The sequence below is a fragment of the Eleutherodactylus coqui genome, chromosome 13 (genome assembly GCF_035609145.1).
Source record: "Eleutherodactylus coqui strain aEleCoq1 chromosome 13, aEleCoq1.hap1, whole genome shotgun sequence".
Lineage (NCBI taxonomy): Eukaryota > Metazoa > Chordata > Amphibia > Anura > Eleutherodactylidae > Eleutherodactylus > Eleutherodactylus coqui.
The window spans coordinates 76,844,635-76,865,263 of NC_089849.1; the positions used below are offsets into that span (position 1 = coordinate 76,844,635).

At 44.3% G+C, this 20,629-nt stretch overlaps 1 protein-coding gene across 1 annotated transcript; it reads right to left on the reverse strand.

Moving 5' to 3' along the window:
- Positions 1-3,229: 3,229 nt before the first annotated feature.
- On the reverse strand, positions 3,230-17,778 carry DUS1L (dihydrouridine synthase 1 like). Its single transcript, XM_066588010.1, has 13 exons — positions 17,396-17,778; positions 16,231-16,339; positions 14,533-14,583; positions 14,338-14,450; positions 14,179-14,261; positions 12,856-12,959; positions 12,386-12,530; positions 6,975-7,071; positions 5,855-5,943; positions 5,544-5,692; positions 5,053-5,090; positions 3,951-4,026; positions 3,230-3,872 (listed from the first exon to the last, which is right to left on the reverse strand). The coding sequence occupies exons 1-13, from the start codon at positions 17,630-17,632 to the stop codon at positions 3,751-3,753; spliced, it is 1,413 nt and encodes a 470-aa protein (XP_066444107.1). The 5' UTR covers positions 17,633-17,778; the 3' UTR covers positions 3,230-3,750.
- Positions 17,779-20,629: the final 2,851 nt, after the last annotated feature.

Below are 20,629 nucleotides of genomic sequence, written 5' to 3' on the forward strand. Positions count from 1 at the left end.
CGAGATCAAAGAATGCCCCCAAAGCCGCCACTTGGACTTTGAGGGTATTTGGACTCAACCCTTTATCCAGGCCCACCTGGAGGAAACCTAGAACTTTACGGATGTCTGGCTGGTCTAACTGCTGAATGTCCTGGCCCATCCATTCTGAGAATTTTTTCCAGACTTTGAAATAAATCTTTTTCGTTGAGGGCTTAATGCTCTCGCAAATAGTGGCAATCACATTAGAAGATAGACCCTTTCCTAAGAATTTTACCCGTTCAAGATCTAGGCCGTAAGCCTGAACTTGTGAACCTCCGGATAAAGGAGAGGACCCTGCAGTAATAGGTCCCGTCTTGGCGGAAGATGTAAAGGCTCTCCCACTGACAGAGATCTCAGGAGAGGAAACCAAGGTCTTTTAGACCAATAAGGCTCCACTAAAATTACTAACAGGCTTGACCGCAGTAATTTCCTTAGGCGGAACGGAATCAGAGGTAAAGGGGGAAAAGTGTAAGATAAGTCCCAAACCCAGGGGTGAGAGAGGGTGTCCGTGCCTAAGGCCCATTCGTTGGTAGTTAAGTTTCAGCAACTAGTGCAGAAATGAACTAATCTTCCGCCCACCGGGCACGAAGATGCAGGCTGAGGGACAACAGTAAGAGCCTTACCCCTTCCTCCCTTTGGATAAGACCACCTTCCGGTCTTTCCTTTCCCCACGTAACTTGTAGACGAGGAATGTGGAGTGAAGGGTCTTTTGGGAGGTCTGATGGCTAGCAGTCCCTGTTTTTTGTCTGCTGCCTTTTCCAGCAGGCGATCCAGGTCCAGTCCAAAGATGCGTGAACCCCGAAAGCGTAGGGTACACAAATTATTTTTGGAGGTTATGTCTCCTTACCACTCCTTTACCCAAACTGCCCTCCTGGCCGTGTTGAATAGGGCTGCCATGTGGGCTCCAAAGCGGACCGTCTCCATAGAAGCATCCGCCAGGAATCCCGTGGCCATCTGAAGCAGAGGGATGCCGCCCCACTCTTCTCTGGAGGCTTTCTGGTCAATCAAAGATGCAGCCAAACCGCCATGGAGTGAGCCACCGAAGTGGCCGCAATATTAGACTTCATAATGAGACTGGACGTAGACCAAGCCTTACGCATGGTCATGTCCACTTTGTTTTCCAGAGTCCTTTAAGTGGGACATACCCTCAAATGGTAGCCCTGTTCTCTTAGATACCATAGAGATAGCTGTGTCAACCTTTGGCGTCTCATCAAAGATAGCCACCCCATCGTCCACAAATAAAAGACGCTTATTAAATACTTTAGAAATTAACAGAGCTTGATCCACACAATTCCACTCATTAAGGATCAGTTGTTTAAGTGTGGCGTTTACACGGAATGTAGATTTAAGTTGTGGAAGCAGACCCACACATATGTCGTCCTGCGCTGTGCGAGGTTGCTGAACTTCTTCCTCTACTTGCATGGTTCGACGAACTGCTTTTAGTAGTTGATCCATGTTAGTGGTGGAAAAAAGATATTTTTTCTCCCCCTGCGACACTTCCCCAAGATCTTCAAGATCAAATTCTTCCGCCATGTCAGAGTCGGACTCTGACACTGCTGGAGCAGACCTTCTTGTGGCCCCCGAGGGCCCTGGTTGGAGGTCCAAGAGGGAGGACTGAACTTCTTCCTGGACAACCGACCGGATTTCGGACATGAGGGAAGATTTTTCTTCCTGCAGAATTTTCCCTGTACAGGAAGCGCATAATGTTTTAGTATAGGAGTCGTCAAGTTGTTTTGCTAAGCATACTGGACACTTTTTAGTTCTCCTCCTAGCCCCCCTAAGTTTTTAAGTATCCCTGTCAGATTGGAGATTCTCCGGGTCCTCCTTGCCCGACATCCTGAGCTTGTGGGATCAATACCTGTCCTTAGGATCGTTTCCCAGCGTGTGGTAGGCACCAGCCATTTTCTTCTGGTACAGGGGGCTTTTAACTTTGAATCTGGCGCCAAGCTGCTCTAGGCCACGCCCCCTCCGTGCGCTCAATCTGCCGCCCCACCCCCTAGCGGAGCGTCTAATGTCATCGCTAGGCCGGGAGACCCTGTGGTAGCGGCCGCCACCTGGACGACGGCCGCGGTGGAAGCGGAAAGCCCGTTCTTAGACCCAGGCCCACGCAGTCCCCGGTTAGCACCCAGATGAGGTCCTTCCCACTGGGGTAATTGGGGCTGCCAGAAGAGATGCTGCTGCCTCCACTGGTAAGTCCGGAACCTGCGGCCTGTGACAGTATATGCTGGAGCTCTGCCACTGCTGTCCTGGAGGGACAGGAAAACACTGGTGTTTGGTGGAGGTAAGGTTGCTTTCATGCTCTGCCTCTTCCTGTGCCTTCAGATCAGCAGGTGAGCAACCTCCAGCGTATGCTGTCATGATGTCCGAGGGAAAGGATGCTACTTGAGTTGTTTGGACCAGGAAGACATAGCCTTGGATACCCACGGGTTGGCAAAAGCTAAGCAGAGGACAAAACTAACCACCTTAAAGGCATTTCTTCACCTGATTTTTGGGCTATAAATTAATTAAATGTGCAATGGTATGTAGAATGTACATCAAAGCAGAGGAAGTGCTGATATGGGGTGGGTGGGGTGGGTGTGCAGATAAACATCCTGAATATCGAAAGAGGACTCAGAAATGGCAAAAATGGATATGGCGGTTCTGATGTTTCAAGTCTAGATTGGGCCAGACTGAACCTTTCTTTCTCCACTGTGCAGATATCAGCCCTTAAGTTTAGCCCATGCCATATGCAAATTAGCGATGGACAGTCCCATGGGTGGTCCGCCGCAGCCTGTGGTCCGGGCTCTGTTCCTGCCTATTGTTTCAAAAGCCGCCCCCTCCATGAGTAGTGGAATCTCCAGCTCTGCCCAAACTTTCAGCCCTTTTTCCAGGGCTATTTTAAGTTCCCAATCCGCCCCTGAATAGGTGAAACTGCTAAGGTATTGTAACATGTTCCATTTGTTTACTAAATTCCCCAAAGGAGCATTGCATGGCCTTTTAAGTCTCCTCACACCTACTAGGCAGTCTCCATAAGGAGAAACCGTACCGCTCCTGACCTAGATCATTTTGAGGACACTAAGAGAAAATTATATAAGAATATAGCATGTGTTGAATTCATGTGTAAGAATTAAGAAATACTTTCAATTTTTAATGGATCCCAGTAGCGAGTGTTCTACAGTGTACCAAAGTTCAAGCAATCACTCGCTAAGAAATAGTTCATATTTAGACAAAAAGATGTTGAAAACTTTTATTATCTCCACACAAAAATAAACTGAGAATGTCACTCTCCACATCACACCGTCACCTACGTAGAGGTCAAATCCACACTACTGAGGTATAGCAAATACTGGCAGGAAACATTCAGACACAGGCAGGGTAGAAGCAGATAAGATCTTTATTTTTCATGTTTCTGTCTAAAAGTTTAAAACGACTCCCTGTGAATCCACTTCTTTCACCGTGCCATCCTAAGTTGAAGCTTATAGAAGAAGAGGATTTAAATCCAGTAGCAGCAGCAAATGTTAAAAAGGCAATGACGGTACCTTCCGAAGTCCAGTCCAAAAAACAAAAAAAAATTAAAAAAGGGAATTTAAAGCTTTAAAAAACAAAAAAAAAGTCTGAAGTGCAAAATGTTTGTAACGCGCTCTTTCACCGTGGAGTAGTGAGAGTCCCAGACACAAGTGGTAAACTACAGATTTCCCTGAGCAAGCGATAGGAGAAGTGCCCATGAAGAGCTAGGTAAAAAGCAGCTCGGGCTCAGGCTTTGATCTCAGGGGGTGGCTGTGGGAGCTTTGATTCGGTCAGGTTCTTCTCTGGCACATCTTCATCCTTACACTGGAGAGATCTCTCGTATTTGGTTTTAAAAAGCAGCCCGTGACCTGGAGACAAGAATAAAGTTTTAGTACCGCTTCCATTATCCAAAGATGGCGGCACAGTGGCAGGCGGCTCATACCTACCTGCACAGTCTGCCAACTCCCTGAATGCTTTCTTCTTGCAGCAGCTGCGGCACAGATGGAACACACACTTACTGCCCTGTAAAAAGCAATAGGAGGTATAGCCAGTCATATTACTGTGGCAAGCCTATGCTTCTAGATTAGGCAATCACATACACAGCAATTGCCCAATATAGGTCTAGAATTGGAAGTTGCATTTGAAAATTGAAATACCAAATCCTGCATCCCTTCAGTGGAAGGATGGTACATTGCTTGGCAAAACCAGTAATGGAATGAAAGGAAAAAAAAAAGACTAAATATGACCTATAGAGGGTGCAAAGAAATGAACTCCTATAACATGAAAAACACCATCAAATAAAAGATATCTTCACGACTAAGGCTGTTTTGCACGGCACAATTATCATGTAAACGTCTCATTAAATCCAGCGGTTGGCACAATAATTATTAAATGTAAAGGTGTGCAGTGAAAGAATGACCAGCGATAAATGGTTAGATTATTACTGATCGGATCTTTCATGCAGACCTGAAAATCATTATTGGTCCGTCGCTGCATTATTCAGTCTAAACAGGCAGTCATTCATCTATGAACAACTGCCTGTTTACTGTGAATGATCGATTTCCGGGGTGCTCCACCTCCACAGGGTGATGATCGCTCCTGTGTGAAAGCGATTATCCCTGGGATGACGCCTGGGCACTTTGATGCCCCGTGTAAAAAAAGCCTTAAGATAATTAGGGTAACTAAGCATGGTTGTGCAATCTGTAACACCTTCAGTCCGTTAAAGGGGTATTCCCATCTCAAACCTTTAGGTCTTATTGACAGGTGGATGAGGTGCCCCATTTTTAATAAAACATCCCAGTTGACTGTTCTTTTTACTTTATTTCTGTAATTCCCATACAGGTGAATTAGAGTTGCATAAACAACAAGCTAAGATGTTTCAACATCTCAGATGTTACGGAAACTGCACAGCTCCCTGTGCTTCACTGTTGACTTAATTTCTGAGCTGTAGAAACCGCATAGCGCCCCCGTGGTATGTAGTTTACACATAGCGATGCCCTAAAGTAACTCAAGGTGAACATAACTGAAAAAGGTTTACTTAAAACTCACCTTGGGATTCCCACACTGGTCACATTTTGCATATTTGGCTGGAATTAACAGATAAAGATGATTAATGCAGTAAAATAGTGTGTATAGAATGTGGCGTGTAAAAATACTTGTACTAAGTAGACTAGAGTCGCCCATGCAGCAGATATGCTACACTCTGGGCTGTCATTAGTTGTGCTCTGTGATATGTATGGGTGTTGGCAACCTCTTCCCCACCTTCATTCTTGTGAGTGTTGGATTTGTACAATCAGTACTCAGTGGTTAACTCCAAGAATAGGAGAAGGTTTAAGTTTAACCATAGTTCGAATGGGTGTGATAGCTACCGGTTGAGTATTTATAGGCCAGTAGTTGCCCAGCATGTACGGGAAGCTGCGATGTATTAAACATATTTAGAGTTCCATGTAGGACTGATGGTGGTAGTACAACCATAATATCACAGAGTTATATCACACTCAGCACTGCTGCATCTGTACATTCTCCAAGCAGTGACATACGTTTTACAGTGGGATCAAAACTTTTGTTGGGGTTCCGGAGTTTCTTCTTCTGTTTGTTTTTTGACAGGTGTTCCGAGCTTCCATCTTCTTCATCCTCCAGCGCTCTTTTCCCTCGTACTCCGTTTTCTTCCTTTAAAGCATCTTTAGGCCTAAGGAAAGTGTAGAACTTTATTAACCTTAAAAAGGCCAATAACATCTCTCAGTGTTAGAAGGCCTCTCAGTAGACACTGGTTATAGCATGGACCATTCGATGCACAAATAAAGAAAACGTTCATATTAAATAGGGTATTATTAAAAACTGAGGAACTTACGGTGGGCGCACATAAGGTTGGCAAATCCAATGAGGGAATGGCAAATTCCCTGAGACGACTTCACCTTCTTTCCTCTTGGATATTTCTTCCTATAAAAAGGTAAAAAAATAAAATGCAATTCTGCCCAACTACTGAGCATGTGTGTAAGAGGGGTTCATTTAAAAAGGGCTGTATTTCCTGTCTGGATTACCTTTGTTAATTTTTTTAAATTGCAAAATTACAAAAGATTGCAACATAAGTGCTTCCATCTATTGGCATCCAATTAAAAAAAAAATTATATATATTATACACTATATATACACACACATATATATATATATATATATATATATATATATATATATATATATATATATATATATATATATATATATATTTTTTTTATTATTAGTACCCACTCTAAATTGACTCTTAAGGACTGGACAATTTTTACCCTTTTTCGGTTGTACTGGTAAAAGCATAAAAAAGATAATACGATTATTAACATGATTTTGGCCCCTTCTCCCCTGACAATTGGGGCTTTAAACGGTTTTTACAATTTTTCTTCAAATAGTTTTTATAGAAATATGGACACCAAAATGTGTGAAAGTAACAATGTATTTTCTCTGATTTTAAGATCATTCCTCAAAGTAAAAAAACTGCTTAATTGTAAATTATGTGCATAGGTATTTTTACACCATTCCCCTACGGTTATTTTGGTATATAGTTTGCCCTAGTTATGGTCACTGCCTCGGAATCATGGCTTTACATATAAATAACTGGGGTTTTAGATTTCGATATTTCTTTTACTTTTCATTTTATGATAAGTCCCCCTAAAAAGGTTTCAAAAGACCTTTGTGGAACTTGATTAGTTTATACACTACGCATTTCCCCCACAATCACAGCAGCCTTCGTTACAAGAGCCCTGACAAGTGACAACCGTCACGGCTGTACTGGGACTTGACAGACCCAATGGGAGGCTAATGGAAACACTTATGATACACTTGCATATCATAAGGTCACCATTGTAAACCCAACACTTATATAAGCGGTTGTAAGCAGGGATCAGGGAGGCAGAAATGGAAAATCCTGATATGTGCAGGAAATACAGCAGGGTCAACAAGCTCTGAAGACTTATTACCTGGCACCTGAGTTTCAGTTCTTTATTCACAGCAATGATGCCTTCCAAAGACTTGGCTTTTGCCAGTTCTTCACGTAGCACTTGGTAAACCTGCAAACTAAAAGCCTCAAACAGTGAGAGCCTGCAGGAACATCTGACAGTACCATCTACTATAACATCCTAACTGCAATAACGTATGAACCAACATACCGGCCATCATGTATGAAAACTACTGAAGGAATGGCCCATAGAAACAAGCAGATCACTACCACAGAGCCACACAGGTTTGCAAGGGCTAGCTCCTGCTCTTTTTGTCTCTTAAAGGTGAGGTCATCAATAGTTGATTGGCCAGGGTCCACCGCTCAGGACCCCGATCGATCAGCCGATTTTCAGCACTACCATCAGGTGCACAAAGAAAAAAAAAAGTCAGAGCAGAAGCAGATGCTCCAACCTCTGTGTAGCGGCCGGAACTTTTAACTGTAGGCATGGCTCCCCACTCATTTCAACGAGAGTTGCGCTTGTAATTACAAGCGCTAGCCACTACACAGGGGTCGGAGCATCTGCTTCCACTTTGACCTCTGTGTATTTGTGGCACTGTAAGAGGGCACACAATTAATTGATCAGTTGGGATCCCTAGTGGCAAACCCCAGCCAATCAACTATTGATAACTTATCCTTACTATTTTCCCCAGAAAACCCCTTTAACTTGTTCTTAAAGGCAAGAGAAACTTCCGTGAAACAAACACTGAACACAGTTCCCATCAAATCAACAAATGTAGGGGGATCATTATAAGTAAATGCTACAGGTAATTGGGTTCAGCACAAAATGCAGCCAAGCACATCACAGGGATGGGGGGGGGATGACAACTGTCTGCTGTCATGTGAAGTCCATCTATAGTAAAACAGATACTGAGACGGAGAACAGGAAGTGTACGAGGGCGATGACTTTATGCTGTCCATAGAAGTCTTTGGAGAGGAGAGAAAAGGAGGAGGGAAAAAAAAAACGACTCGTACAGGAGGTGGCAGCAGCTAATAGTGAGTGATCTATTGTGTTACAGCTACACTGCTCAGTACTGCTGTAGATAGTCCTCCACGATGCTTTTATCTCTCTTTGTATGCTATACAGTCAGGGAGCAGAATCTGCTATTTTCACCATATGCAATGTATAGAAGACTTCACAGTAGAAGTCTCCACCCGCCAGAACAGTGACAAGTAGAAATCAGAGATCGAGTCTGATGAGAAAATAAAACTGATGAAAAACGTCAAAGTCAGGTAAACTTAAAGCTTTATTTTCAGAACACCTTTAACTGCCAATAAAGAAGTTTCCATCGCCTCTATTCTAGGTCTATGGTCACCTCTAATCTTCATGTCATCACGCACATAAATAAGGGTAAAATAGCCTTTCCCACTTCATATATACACAATTTTTGTACTCTATAAAATGACAGAGGTGCAGAGATTGTACACGCAAGAAGCTAGGACTGTTTTATGTCAGCACTCTGATGTCTGGAGAATATCATACGTGGTTATCATCCCTCAGATGATGGAACTTCAAGAGGAGAGGGCTGATTCACACACAGTCGGGCTCCTGGGGGTTCTGTCTAAGTATGCTTGGAGAAGATCTCCTCTGCAGTATTATGCAATGCATAATGAGTGCGGCCAAGAATCCTCATTACAACATCCACAGGAAAGGAGCAGTCTACATTTCAATTTCAAAAGGTGTGAATGATACCCTGGGGATTTAAGCTGTTTATTCTAGGAGACATTAAAGGCGTAACAGAATTCCAACAAACTCCAATGCATCTTCATCATCTGGAGGAAAAGTCTTCTAAGCATTGCAGCCTGCCTGCTGAACTGAAAACTACTTTAAAGAGTGCCGGATGAATGCAAAGGGATCAAGAGCGGCAACTAAATGCAATCATCTCCTGTAATAAGGTATAAAGGGTCATCTTAAAAAGGACCCATTACCAGTCCTGACGTGTCTGTTTTAGTAAATACTTGTATTCCCCATGAAATATTTCTGGAGGATCTTTTTTTAGCACTCTGTATTGTTTCATTCCTCCATTGTGCCTGGGAATGTATGGATACATTGGTAACTGTGTATATGTCCCTATGACGTCTGACAAGGTCCAATCAGTGCTGATAGTGCGTTAGAACATGTCACCACCTATGAGCACATAACTTCAATTATGGTGCTTACAGGTTGAGGTCCGAGGAGTCCCGGGGATGTCGGTTTTATACTCACCTGGCTCCTTGTTCCTGCGCTATCCCTACAGGAGTTTTCTGCAATGAATATGGCTACTATAAAAGTGATTTTGGCCAATACCTTACAATGATCAATCCATTCAGGGCCAAATCAATTTATTCTCCACATCAGTGGAAGCTCATAGTCCCACGGATCATGAGTTTAGGACATGCGGTCATGAGTTTAATCAGGTGATAGTCTGTGAAGGACAGGAAACCTAAAGGTCCTTGTAGACAGACGACTGTCATGCAAATGATGCCCGACACTCGTCCCAGCATGAGAGCTAGTATCGTTAGCTCTCAGCGGGGAGGCTGCAGGCGATTTCTCTCCTCGCACTCCCCCGCCCCTCTCCATTGACATAACACAACGGCTGTGCAGTACTGAACGGCTGCCCTTTACACTGAGCGATCAGCTGATCGTCCATCGTTTATGCAGCATAAACGATTAGTAATGAGCTGATTGCTCCTTGTTCAGTGTAACTAGCGGATGTTGTTTTCCTTGAGTTATTCCAGGATGGCATCTCTCAGAAACCCTTTAAATATTTTTGAATTATTGAAGTGAGACTTACCGGTCTGTAGTTACCAGGCTCTCTTCTTGAACCCTTTTTGTATATTCGAACCACATTGGCAATGCGCCAATCCAGTGATACAATCCCGGTCTCAATAGAGTCCTACATATAAGAAATAGTGGCCTGTCTATCATGTCACTTAATTCCCTTAGAACCCTTGGGTGTATTCCATCTGGACCCGGTGATGTTGATTTTAAACTTTAGCTAGCTCTGGACTTCCTCCTGCCATAGGCAAGTGATATTTAGTGAGGACTTCATTTTATTCCCTTGTTTCTCGTGTGACATTTCTTTTTCTTTCGTAAATATAGTTGAGAAAAAAAACTATTTAATGTATTTGCCTTCACTCGTCCCATCATCTTCTATGGTTTCTCCTGCATTATTTGTTAATAGGCCAGTGCTTTCATTGCAAATCCTTTTACGGTTTATATAATTGAAAAATAGTTTAGGGTTATTTTTGCTCTCTTTGGCGATCAGTCTCTCTGCCTCCTATTTTGCAGTTTTTATCTTTTTCTTACATCATTTCTTTTCCCCCCTCTTAATTTTTTGAGCTTTTTTCACGGTTTTCTTGTTTTAGCAATTTACCGTATATACCGGCGTATAAGACGACTTTTGAACCCCGAAAAATCTGCTCTGAAGTCGGGGGTCGTCTTATACGCCGGTAATACAAAAAAAAAAAGTGTAAAAAAAAAAAAAATCATTACTCACCTCGCCCGGCGTTCTGTCGCGCTCCGGCAGGATGTCGCTCGCTCCTCGTCCCCGGCGCAGCATTGCTTTCTGAATGCGGGGCTTGAAATCCCCGCCTCCAGAAAGCTAATACGCCGTCAGCCAGTTACAGCCATTCAATGACATCATTGAATGGCTGTGATTGGCTGAAGGCGCACGTGTGTTAGCAATCACACCCATTCAATGATGTCATTGAATAGTGTGATTGGCTGAAGCCACGTGTGTTTTAGCCAATCACAGCCATTCAATGATGTCATTGAATGGCTGTAACTGGCTGACGGCGTGTGTATTAGCTTTCTGGAGGCGGGGATTTCAAGCCCCGCATTCAGAAAGCAATGCTGCGCCGGGGACGAGGAGCGAGCGACATCCTGCCGGAGCGCGACAGAACGCTGGGGGAGGTGAGTAATGATTTTTTTTTTCTCCACTGTATTACCGGCGTATAAGGTGAAAGTTGGGGGGTCGTCTTATACGCCCCGTCGCCTTATACGCCGGTATATACGGTAAATACTTTCTTTTTTCCACTTATTTCCCCCTTACAGTCTTCAGCTGATTAGTTTGCTTTACTAAAATGTAGATTTTTTTGTCGCTCCCTGATAAGGCTTTTCTATTTAATGACAACTGGAAATTAATAAAATTGTGGTCACTATTTCCCAAGTGTCCCTCATCCTGCACCCCCATGATTCTGTCCGATCTATTGTTTAATAATAAGTCCAGAGTGGCTCTCCCTCTACTTGGCTCCCATACAAGTTGGCTAAGGTAGTTATTAGAGATGAGCGAGCATACTCGCTAAGGGCAATTGCTCGATCGAGCATTGTCCTTAGCGAGTACCTGCCCGCTCGGGAGCAAAGATTCGGCTGCCGGCGGCAGGCAGGGAGCAGCGGGGGAGAGCGAGGAGATCTCTCTCTCCCCCCCGCTCATGGCCGCAACTCATCTGTGACCCGCGCCGGCAGCCGAACCTTTTCTTCTGAGCGGGGAGATACTCGCTAAGGACAATGCTCGATCGAGCAATAGTCCTTAGAGAGTATGCTCGCTCATCTCTAGTAGTTATCTTTAATTGTTCTGAAGAACTTATCACCCTTGTTAGATTCGCAGGTTTCATCTTTCCACATTATATTAGGATAATTAAAGTCCCCCATAATAATTACTTCATTGCGATTTGACATCTCTTATTTGTCTTAGTAATAAGATTTCAGTCTTTTTTGGTGGACTATAGAAAACCCCTAACAGGATTTTATTAGTTTTCCCTTCCTGTATTTCTCCCCATAGAGCTTCCACGTGTTCATCTGCTACACCCATATCTTAATGCTGAGACTACGAGACGTAGAATTTAACATACAGACATACACCTCCCCCTTTCCAGTTCCCACAGTCTCTTCTGAAGAGATTGGTACTGTGTAAGTTAACCGCCCAGTCAACACTTTTCATCAAGCCAGGTTTCCGTTATTCCTACTATAGCGTAGTAGTATTATCGCTTCAAGATCACCCACTTTACTGATCAGACTTCTTGCATTCGATGCCCTATCCCCGCTCGACCCCCATTTCCATTCCTTAATCCCAGACCTCTGTCTACACGGTCATCCCCTCTCTTTCTCTTGTTGCCCTCCCCCAGTCCCTAGTGTAAAACACTCCTCCAACCTTCTAGCCATGTTCTGCCCCAGCACAGGGAGTATAATAAAAGTATGGCTAATTACAGCCCCCAGTAAAGGGCGCTTAGTCACCTACTGCATACTCATTGTAGGCAATAATACAACAGTATGTAGTGATGCTTCTAAGTTTTCTCTAGTTATAGCTGCAGGAAGCAGCATGTTATCTGCGTAGACTGCACAAAATAGACCTAAATGCAACCAAATGTTAAAAGGCGGACATTCATTTTAAGTGAACAAACCAGAATACTTACGTGTGGTGCCATAGCTTAAAAAGGTGTGCACGCACAAAAGACAAAGGGCATGGGTATTGCTGGGCAAGTTCTAAGTACTCTTCTGCCATCTCCCACACATAGGGACTCTTCCCTTCAAACAAGGCTGGATTGTGAAGATTTCCCTCTAAAAGACACAAAAAGGATGAATACAGGTACACCAATCAAGTTCAGTAGCTTACATCAAACCAAGTTGGATCTTCTGATGTGAAGATACATTTATTTGTTGATTTTTGTGCAAGTACATAGCTAATTTGGTGCGGATTTTATAGTGTATCTGATGCAGATTTCACACTTTCAATTGAATTCAAATTGCAGGAGTGAAATCTGCAGGAAATCGGCTAAATGTAAAATGCAGCCACTGACACATTCTAGAGGAGTCGGATTATATATCTCAAGGGCAGATCATCAAGGGACATATGATTTACCGATCTGGACAAAAAGGAACCAACCTGCGCTCATCACTCCCTGGACTCCAGTCTCTTGAATACACCGCTCTACATCACTAAGGTATTGGATATTCCCATTTGCAAAAACTGGGATGCTTACAGCGTTCCTATACAGGTTATTAAAGGGAACAAAACACAGTGATTACAAATGGCTATACTGATGAGCAAGAACAGAATACCTACACCATGTATGTAGGCAAAAGCTGAAACAGGAAAAAGTCAATTAGTAAGAAGTGGGATGAAGCAGAGATACGGCGCGGTGGTGGGGGAAGGACGTAGATAATTAAAACGGAGAGGGACAAGAACAGGGAGGATATGGGGTCAGAGGTGACCCAAGAACTTGTAGGTACAACCCGCAAAGTATCCTGTGGTCCTCAACAGTGAAAAGTTGTCTTTCCAGTAGTACCACTCTGACTATTAGATATGGAGGAGTAATTTTAGGAGGGCTACTCCTATAGGGTTACTTCTTCTCACATGCCGTTAACTAATGGTTCCCAGCTGCTGTAATAGTGAGTCTATAGAAACCTCTAGGCCTCCTTCACAAGGCCGACACAGCATCGCCTTAATAAAGTTACGCGACTTTGCAGCACCACATGAAAGTATTTTTTTTTTATTGGGAGGGAGGCTTGAAATATAAGCCTTACACTGAAAATAAGCCCTAACTGCAGGAAAAAAAATGTTAAAGTACACTTCACCTAGAAGTGCTGTCCGGGGCTCTGCTGCAGCTTCTTCCTGCTCCCCGGCACTGGTCTTCATCTCTTCTGGCCCAGGGATTTCCTACTGTCAAAGTTGCATCGTACCGCATGAAAATTGCGTTTTCGTGCGATGCGATTCAGAGAGGAAGGCTCCATAGGGAAACATGAGCTACAAAACCTCACGAGTCACTGGAATATCGCTAGGACCTGCCAGGTTTTTGTGTCGGGATGTTGCATGCTATAAAACATCGCATGTGTGAAGGAACCCATAGGAAAGCATGGGCTTCTCATACATGCGCTTCGTAGCATCGTGACAAAATCGTGCGACTTTGTCACCCGTGTGAAGGAGGCCTTAATTACACGTGTAGATTTAAAATGAGGTTAGACGGCAGGCTTGCAAAAGTCAGTTGCCCAATCTAGATCTGTATGTTCTTTTGTACATCATGAATGGCTACCTCATCAACAATAGTGAACCGTGATGGAGACTTATTAAGACAAGAACGAAGGAGAAGTGGAGCGGTTTTCCAGAAAAAAGCAAAATGTACAATTTCTTCTTAAAACTCAGAGCTGGACTTTGGTTCCCTTTAGCGCAGTTTTGCTAAATCCCTCTAACATGAGCTCATACACTCACCTAACAGCTTTAATGTGTTCCCACGAAGCCACGCCGGTCAGAGGACCTTTCTGCTCCTTGGTGCGACCGTGAACTGTGAGAAGCTAAAACACAATCTTGTAAGCAGACAAGAAGGGGGTAGATGATGGGCAGACGTCACAAGCTGTATGGAATACCCACTTGGCACCCGGCTTTCTCCAGTAACTTGGCATACATCACGGTTTTTTCAATCTCAGGAAACACTCGGATTTTGCAAGTGATGGGGACAGACAACTTCTGGTGCGCCAGCTGAACTAAGAAAGGAATTCAGGAAGAACGAAAATCAAAAGGGTGCAGGAACGTCTGTGGAACAATGCCTTTAGTGCAGACACTTACTCATCTTCTCCAGGAGCTCCCATTCATCTTGTAGAAACGCCCCATAGTGACCTGAGCAATAAGAAGAAAGACGTGTGTACATTGTATGCATTGGGCATTTATGTATGTATGTATGTATGTATGTATGTAGCACTGCAAAAAGCATCACAGCTAACGAGTGATACACCAAATATACAAGGTGAGCCAACAGTCAGCCTCCTGCAGAAGATTCCACTCCGACCTCTGTTATTGCGGCGCTGACAGCATGCGCTCACACAGTCGATCAGTTGGGGGCCCGAGCGACGGACCCCAACCGATCAACTATTGATGACCTTTCCTGATGATAGGTCATCAATAGTATTTCAATGGAAAGCCCCTTTAACACTAAACTAGTGGTTGACATTGTCCCTAGCAGTGCTGATTGAGTACTAGGACACTATATTCCTTTTTCCCCCCATACGCAAGTCTCCTTAACCCCTTCCCAGCCAATGACGTACTTGTACGTCATGGGAGGAAAGGGGTTTGCGCAAAATTCCATTAATGACATACAAATGGTGCAGGCTCAGGAGCTGAGCCCACGGTCATCTGCAGCGGGAGTCAGCTGTAACCAACAGCCGAGGTCCCACAGCAACAGCAATGATTAGGGAGCACTCTGATCCCTGCTGTTAACTCATTACATGCCACAGTCAATGCTGAGTGTGGCATGTAAGCAGTTAACAGAGGGAGTGAGCTTCTTCTGTTCCTCTGTGAAGTCACCGAGTTGCTAAGGCAACCAGACACCTGATACTGGTCTCTAGGTATGCCATGGCTTCCTGATAGCAAAGATAGAGAACAAAGGATCACCGGTTCAAGCACCCTACAGGGACATATTAGGAAAATAAAAATAGTAAAAAAAAAATAAAATATATAAGAGAAAATATATGTTTGATACTGCTGCGTCTATAACAAATAACTCTGAAAGCAACAATGCCATAAATAAGCTATTTAAACAAAAAAATATGGGGGGTGGGAGGGGGATAAAGCTAAAACTAAATATATAATTATTGTATTGTTGTAATCATATCAACCCATAAAAAAAGGTATCGTGTCATTTATAGCGCAGTGGAGGGCTAAGACAAAAAAAGGAGAATAAGACAAGCAGAACTGAAGCGTTCTTTAGAAAGAGAAAAAAAAAGTCATAGAAGTTATACAATATATAATATGTACCCCAAAATGGCACTAATAAAAATTACAGCTCACCTCGGTACAAACAAGCCCTCATACGGCCATGTCGATAGAACTTTTTTAGTTTTCTGACTTTTGACAAGTGGAGAAGAAAATCCCCCCAAAAATCGTTGTGCCCTTGAGTAGCAAACTAGGCTAAAAGGGTTATTTCCATCCTATAAAGTGATGCATACCGCAAGGACAGGCCATAACTTTATGATAAATGGGGTGCGTCCTCTGAAACCCCCACAGATCCGGAGAATAAAGAGCACACAGTCGCGCCCCCAGACCCTTGGCCGTGCGAGGAACTGCATCACGCTTGTTGACTTGAATGGAGAACCAGTGAAGGGGCGACACCAGCATTCCCTTCATTCTCGGGGTCAGTGGGGGGCGCCAGACTCCAGCCCCCCACCAATCATACTGCTGGGATAGCCTGACAATGGACCATCACTTTAGGAGATGGAAAAAGCCCCTTAACCAATGGGCAGTACTAGACAGGTTCGTGCACCACTATACCTCGCTTGGCAATCATTTGTGGGCAGCCAAGGTTCAGATCGATGGCGTCGCAATAATCCTGTGCCAGCAGCGCCGCCTGGACAAACACTTCGGGGTCGTTTGCACAAAACTGTAAAGAGAAGAAGAAACGCTAAATAAAAATCAACAGCCAAGACCACGCTGACACGTCTTAAGGCCGCGCGCACTTTATAATGTTTATAATCACGGTAGAACGCTCCCAGCGCCGCGATTTTCAACTGCTGTCTGCTCCATTTTGCAGTGTTTTCACGCTTTTTTACGCAACTCATCACAATGATGGGTGCGTTAAAAAACGCTGTTGGACGCAGTAACCCGTGGGCGGATTTGGGCCATAAATATGGAGCAAAAAAAGACTCGCTAAAACTTATTTCACGTGCGTAAAAAAGGTAAGTCTGACCACACCAACGCAAAACAATCACGCGGTACGGGTTACGTCAGGGCCCAATCACGTGGAGATGCGCATTCTGGTGAGTGGAAATTGCGCCGTTTTCACTGCATGTACGTAGTTACTGCGTTATGGGCTTTAGTATGTCTTGCATCTATAGTCATCGCATTTTTTACATATGCAAAAAGTGAATAAATAAAATTCACAATCGGCACATTTTGTTCCGCCTCCTGGCAACATGCGTAAAGAACGCAGCAAATAAGTGCGCAACTGCATTTTTTCCACCATCCCATTGACTTTTATGTGTGATTTTGGTCCGTAAATATTACATGCTGCGCTTTACGTTGCGCCCGTTATATTGCGGGTGACCATCCCCTACAGAAACAGTCCGGGGGACGACTGGCAAGGTGACCGGTGAGGACAAAACCGTCCGTTGTCCTACTGACCCCGCTTGACGGAAAGGGTTAGAGCGTATCACGTCCCCATCAATGGACGCCAACGGACGGAAAACCCCACCGAGAGCTCAGCCCGCTGTCCCCCAGTTGTGGCGCCGCCATGTCAGACGAGCCGTACATCGTCCTTTTAAGTTTTTTACTGGGACATTAATTTGCACTGAACGTTTTTCTAGGGTACAGAAGTCGGATTAAGCAAGAACATTACGGATTGCTGGTCGCCGTCACCATGGCAACAAATAAGGCGAGAAACATTTTGCATTTTCAGGATAAGCGGCGTGACCTAGAAGCTGGCCGCTGATCACACTACCTGCACGATGAGCGGGCGGTCCTCCGGGCACACCTCACAGTACAGGTTCTCCTTGCGGTAGTTGGCATCTCGTACGAAGACCTGGGCATGTAACATGGGGGAGTAACAGAGCTCAGCTCCATGTCTTCGGCTCAGCAGCCTCCAGGCCAGCTCACTCTGGTCCACCATAGGGGCCAGCACACAGCGGGCTCCCCTCAGGGTCTCCCTCCACAGCTCCATGCCCTGCAGCTTAGCCATGTGTACGAGCTGGCATGGGCCACCAACTCACCCGCCCTGACTACCCAGCGCCTCCACCAGCCCTCTCATGCCCGACCGGGGACATTCAGCACCTCTCCCGGGACATGTCTGCGGCACTTCCGGCCTGTCCGTCACTGACTTCCATCCTACCGGCGCAGCACATAAGACTTCCGCCAGCTACAAAGACAGACTCTTCTTAGTTCCGTGTACGTCTCCTCACACACTGGACAGTCACTACTGCCTTCTTCCTCCTCGGCTCTGTTAACCCGTTAAGGACCAGCTGGCCCTTAATGTGAATGCAGTGTCACAGGGGAGACTTTTTAGGCATTTCACCCATGTGCTGGTTTTATATCCCTATGTTTTTTTATTAGGGGTAAAAAAGCACCAAAAGTTTACACATGTCAATGTTTGGGGGCTCAATTAGGGGCACTTTTAATATAAGGGTCCGCATTTGGGGGCAATATTACTATGTGGCGGCGCTATTACCACCATTAGGATTAGCACCACAATCCGCAGAATATTTTGCGCTGTGGATTTTGGTGTGTATTTACCCTAATTTCGGCTTCCCACGGGTGATAAAGTCGTGCGAGATTTGTGTGTCGCGTGACGCACAAATTTCACACAAATATGAACCTCATTCTTTTAAATGGGTCATACACGAGTGTTTTTCGCGCACAGCCTATCTTTGGGCGCGCCCTCACATTGCATCTCCTATTGTTTTTAATGGGGCCGGCGGCAGCATGGCATCCTGTGTTAAAACAATGGGAGAGACTCCGCGATTCTCTGCCGCAGCGGACCGTTACTTCCCCAAAGTGATGTTAAACTATTTTTGAGATAAAAACGCCTTGCGTTAGTGGTAGAAATTACGTGTTGGCGAGCGCGATATTGGGCTCGCCGTGTGAAAGTAGCCTCACAACTACATTGAAATTCACACAATCTGATTTTCATTCGTTTTTTGCCACAGATCCATGGCAGATTCCGCAGTTTCCATTGATGGAGTGAAGTCCTCTCCGGATCCACGGGAAATTCCACTGCTAAATACGCGCCAGCGCTACAGACTTTGACGAGGTTTTTTGCTGCAGTGTGGAGCTTCCGGTGCGGAAATTACGCACCACTTTTGCTATATATGACCATACCTTCAGGCCTCTTTCACAAGGCGATATCTCATCAGTAGTCTGTACTATATCGCTGCGTTTTCTCGCGGCGATAGCACGATTTTGTAGCACTACAAAGTAGCATGCGGCTCTGTAGCACCACGTGCGAGGAGTTTCTAGGGGAGGCCTGAAATATAAGCCCTACCCTGAAAATCAGCCCTAGCAGCATAAAGAAAAAAATACATCACCTAACATGCGCTATCAGCTCCACCGCGTGTCTTCCCTGGAGCTCCGGCAGACTTGCTTGAAGTCTTACATTATTGCTTCCTAGTCAGGGGTTCAAATTCCCTGCCTCCAGGAAGCACTGGCTGTGATTGGTTCTTGAGCCGCTGCACTCAAGAACCAATCAGAGCCAGCGCTTCCTGGAGACAGGAAATTTAAACCCCTGACCAGGAAGCACTGAAAGAAAACTACAAGCAAGTGTCGGGGACCAATAGAGAAGACTGTTAGGTGATATATTTGTTTTTTCTTTTTTGGATTCGCCTACTGATGTTACCTGGGGCAAAGGCCATTGGCCGCACTTTGCATAAAATGGGAACATAGAGCTTACATGGAATGAACATTGGCAAACTAGACGTTACAAAGAACAAAACTGCAATGATTAAACCCTTAACACTGCAGGGTGTACAGTTACATCCTGCAGCTATGTATGAAGGGAGATTGTGGGGTGATCTCCCTCCATACAATGAGGGTGCAAACAGCCGACACCCGCCTGCAACAGCTCCGATAAGCAGGGCTGCTTATCAGAGCTGTTAAATCTTTAAATGCCAGCAATTCTGACAGCGGCATTTAAATGCCCCCGGCGATGTTCAGGGGTCCCTCACTACCCCCTGCAATAAGATCACAGGTTGCTGTGTTGTTCCCATGGCAGCCAGGGGCCTTCTGAAAGGCCCCAGAGGTGTCATTGCAAATTGCCTATCAAGCCATGATTGCGGCGTGGCTTGAAAGATTGCATGTCAAATCGCGGCATAATATAATGCATTACATTATACTGCAGGAGCGATCAGAGCACCACAAGTTCTTGTTCCCTCTGGGGACTAAAAAAAAAGTAAAAAGAAGTTTAAAGAAGTTTTACTAATTATTAAAAAAAAACTAAAAATAATACAAATTAAAAAAAAAAACTTTGCCATATTTACAATAAAATAATCTAAATAATAAAACAAAAATACATATTTGGTATCGCTGCGTCTATAAAAGTCCGATGTATCAAAGTAACGCATTATTTACCCCGCACAGCAAATGTCGTCAGAAAAAAAAAATGCCAGAATTGCCCTTTTTTGGTCACCCCATCTCTAAGAAAAAAGTTAAATAAAAAGTGATCAAAAAGCTGTATGTATCCCAAAATGGTAACAATGGAAACTACAGGATGTCCTGCACAAAATGAGCCCTCGCACGAAAATAATTAAAAAAAAATTAAATATCTGAAAAGAAATAAAGGTAGTACAGCAAAAAAAAAAACACTGTGTATATTTAGTATCGTAGTAATCGTACTGACCCGTAGAGTGATACAACGCATGAGCAAATCAAAAGATTTTATGCTGATGTCCAAAAAACCTTGTAGTAAATCCCAGAAAAGGACATTGTTTACATCATGAGCGATTTCAATTCAAAAATTGGCGCAGTTAGCAAACACCAATAGTAAAGTAATTCAGTTTAGCGGAACAAAGTGATGCTGGTGATTGATTTTTCCAATTTTGCCAAGAAAACCGATTAACAATTATGAACACATTGCTTGCACAACCAAAAAGTTGCTTGTACACCTGGACGTCTCCTAACGGAGTTCACCCCAGTCAAACCGGTTACATCTTGTGCCCTTAAAGTGGAAAAGTTCAGTTCTAGCAGC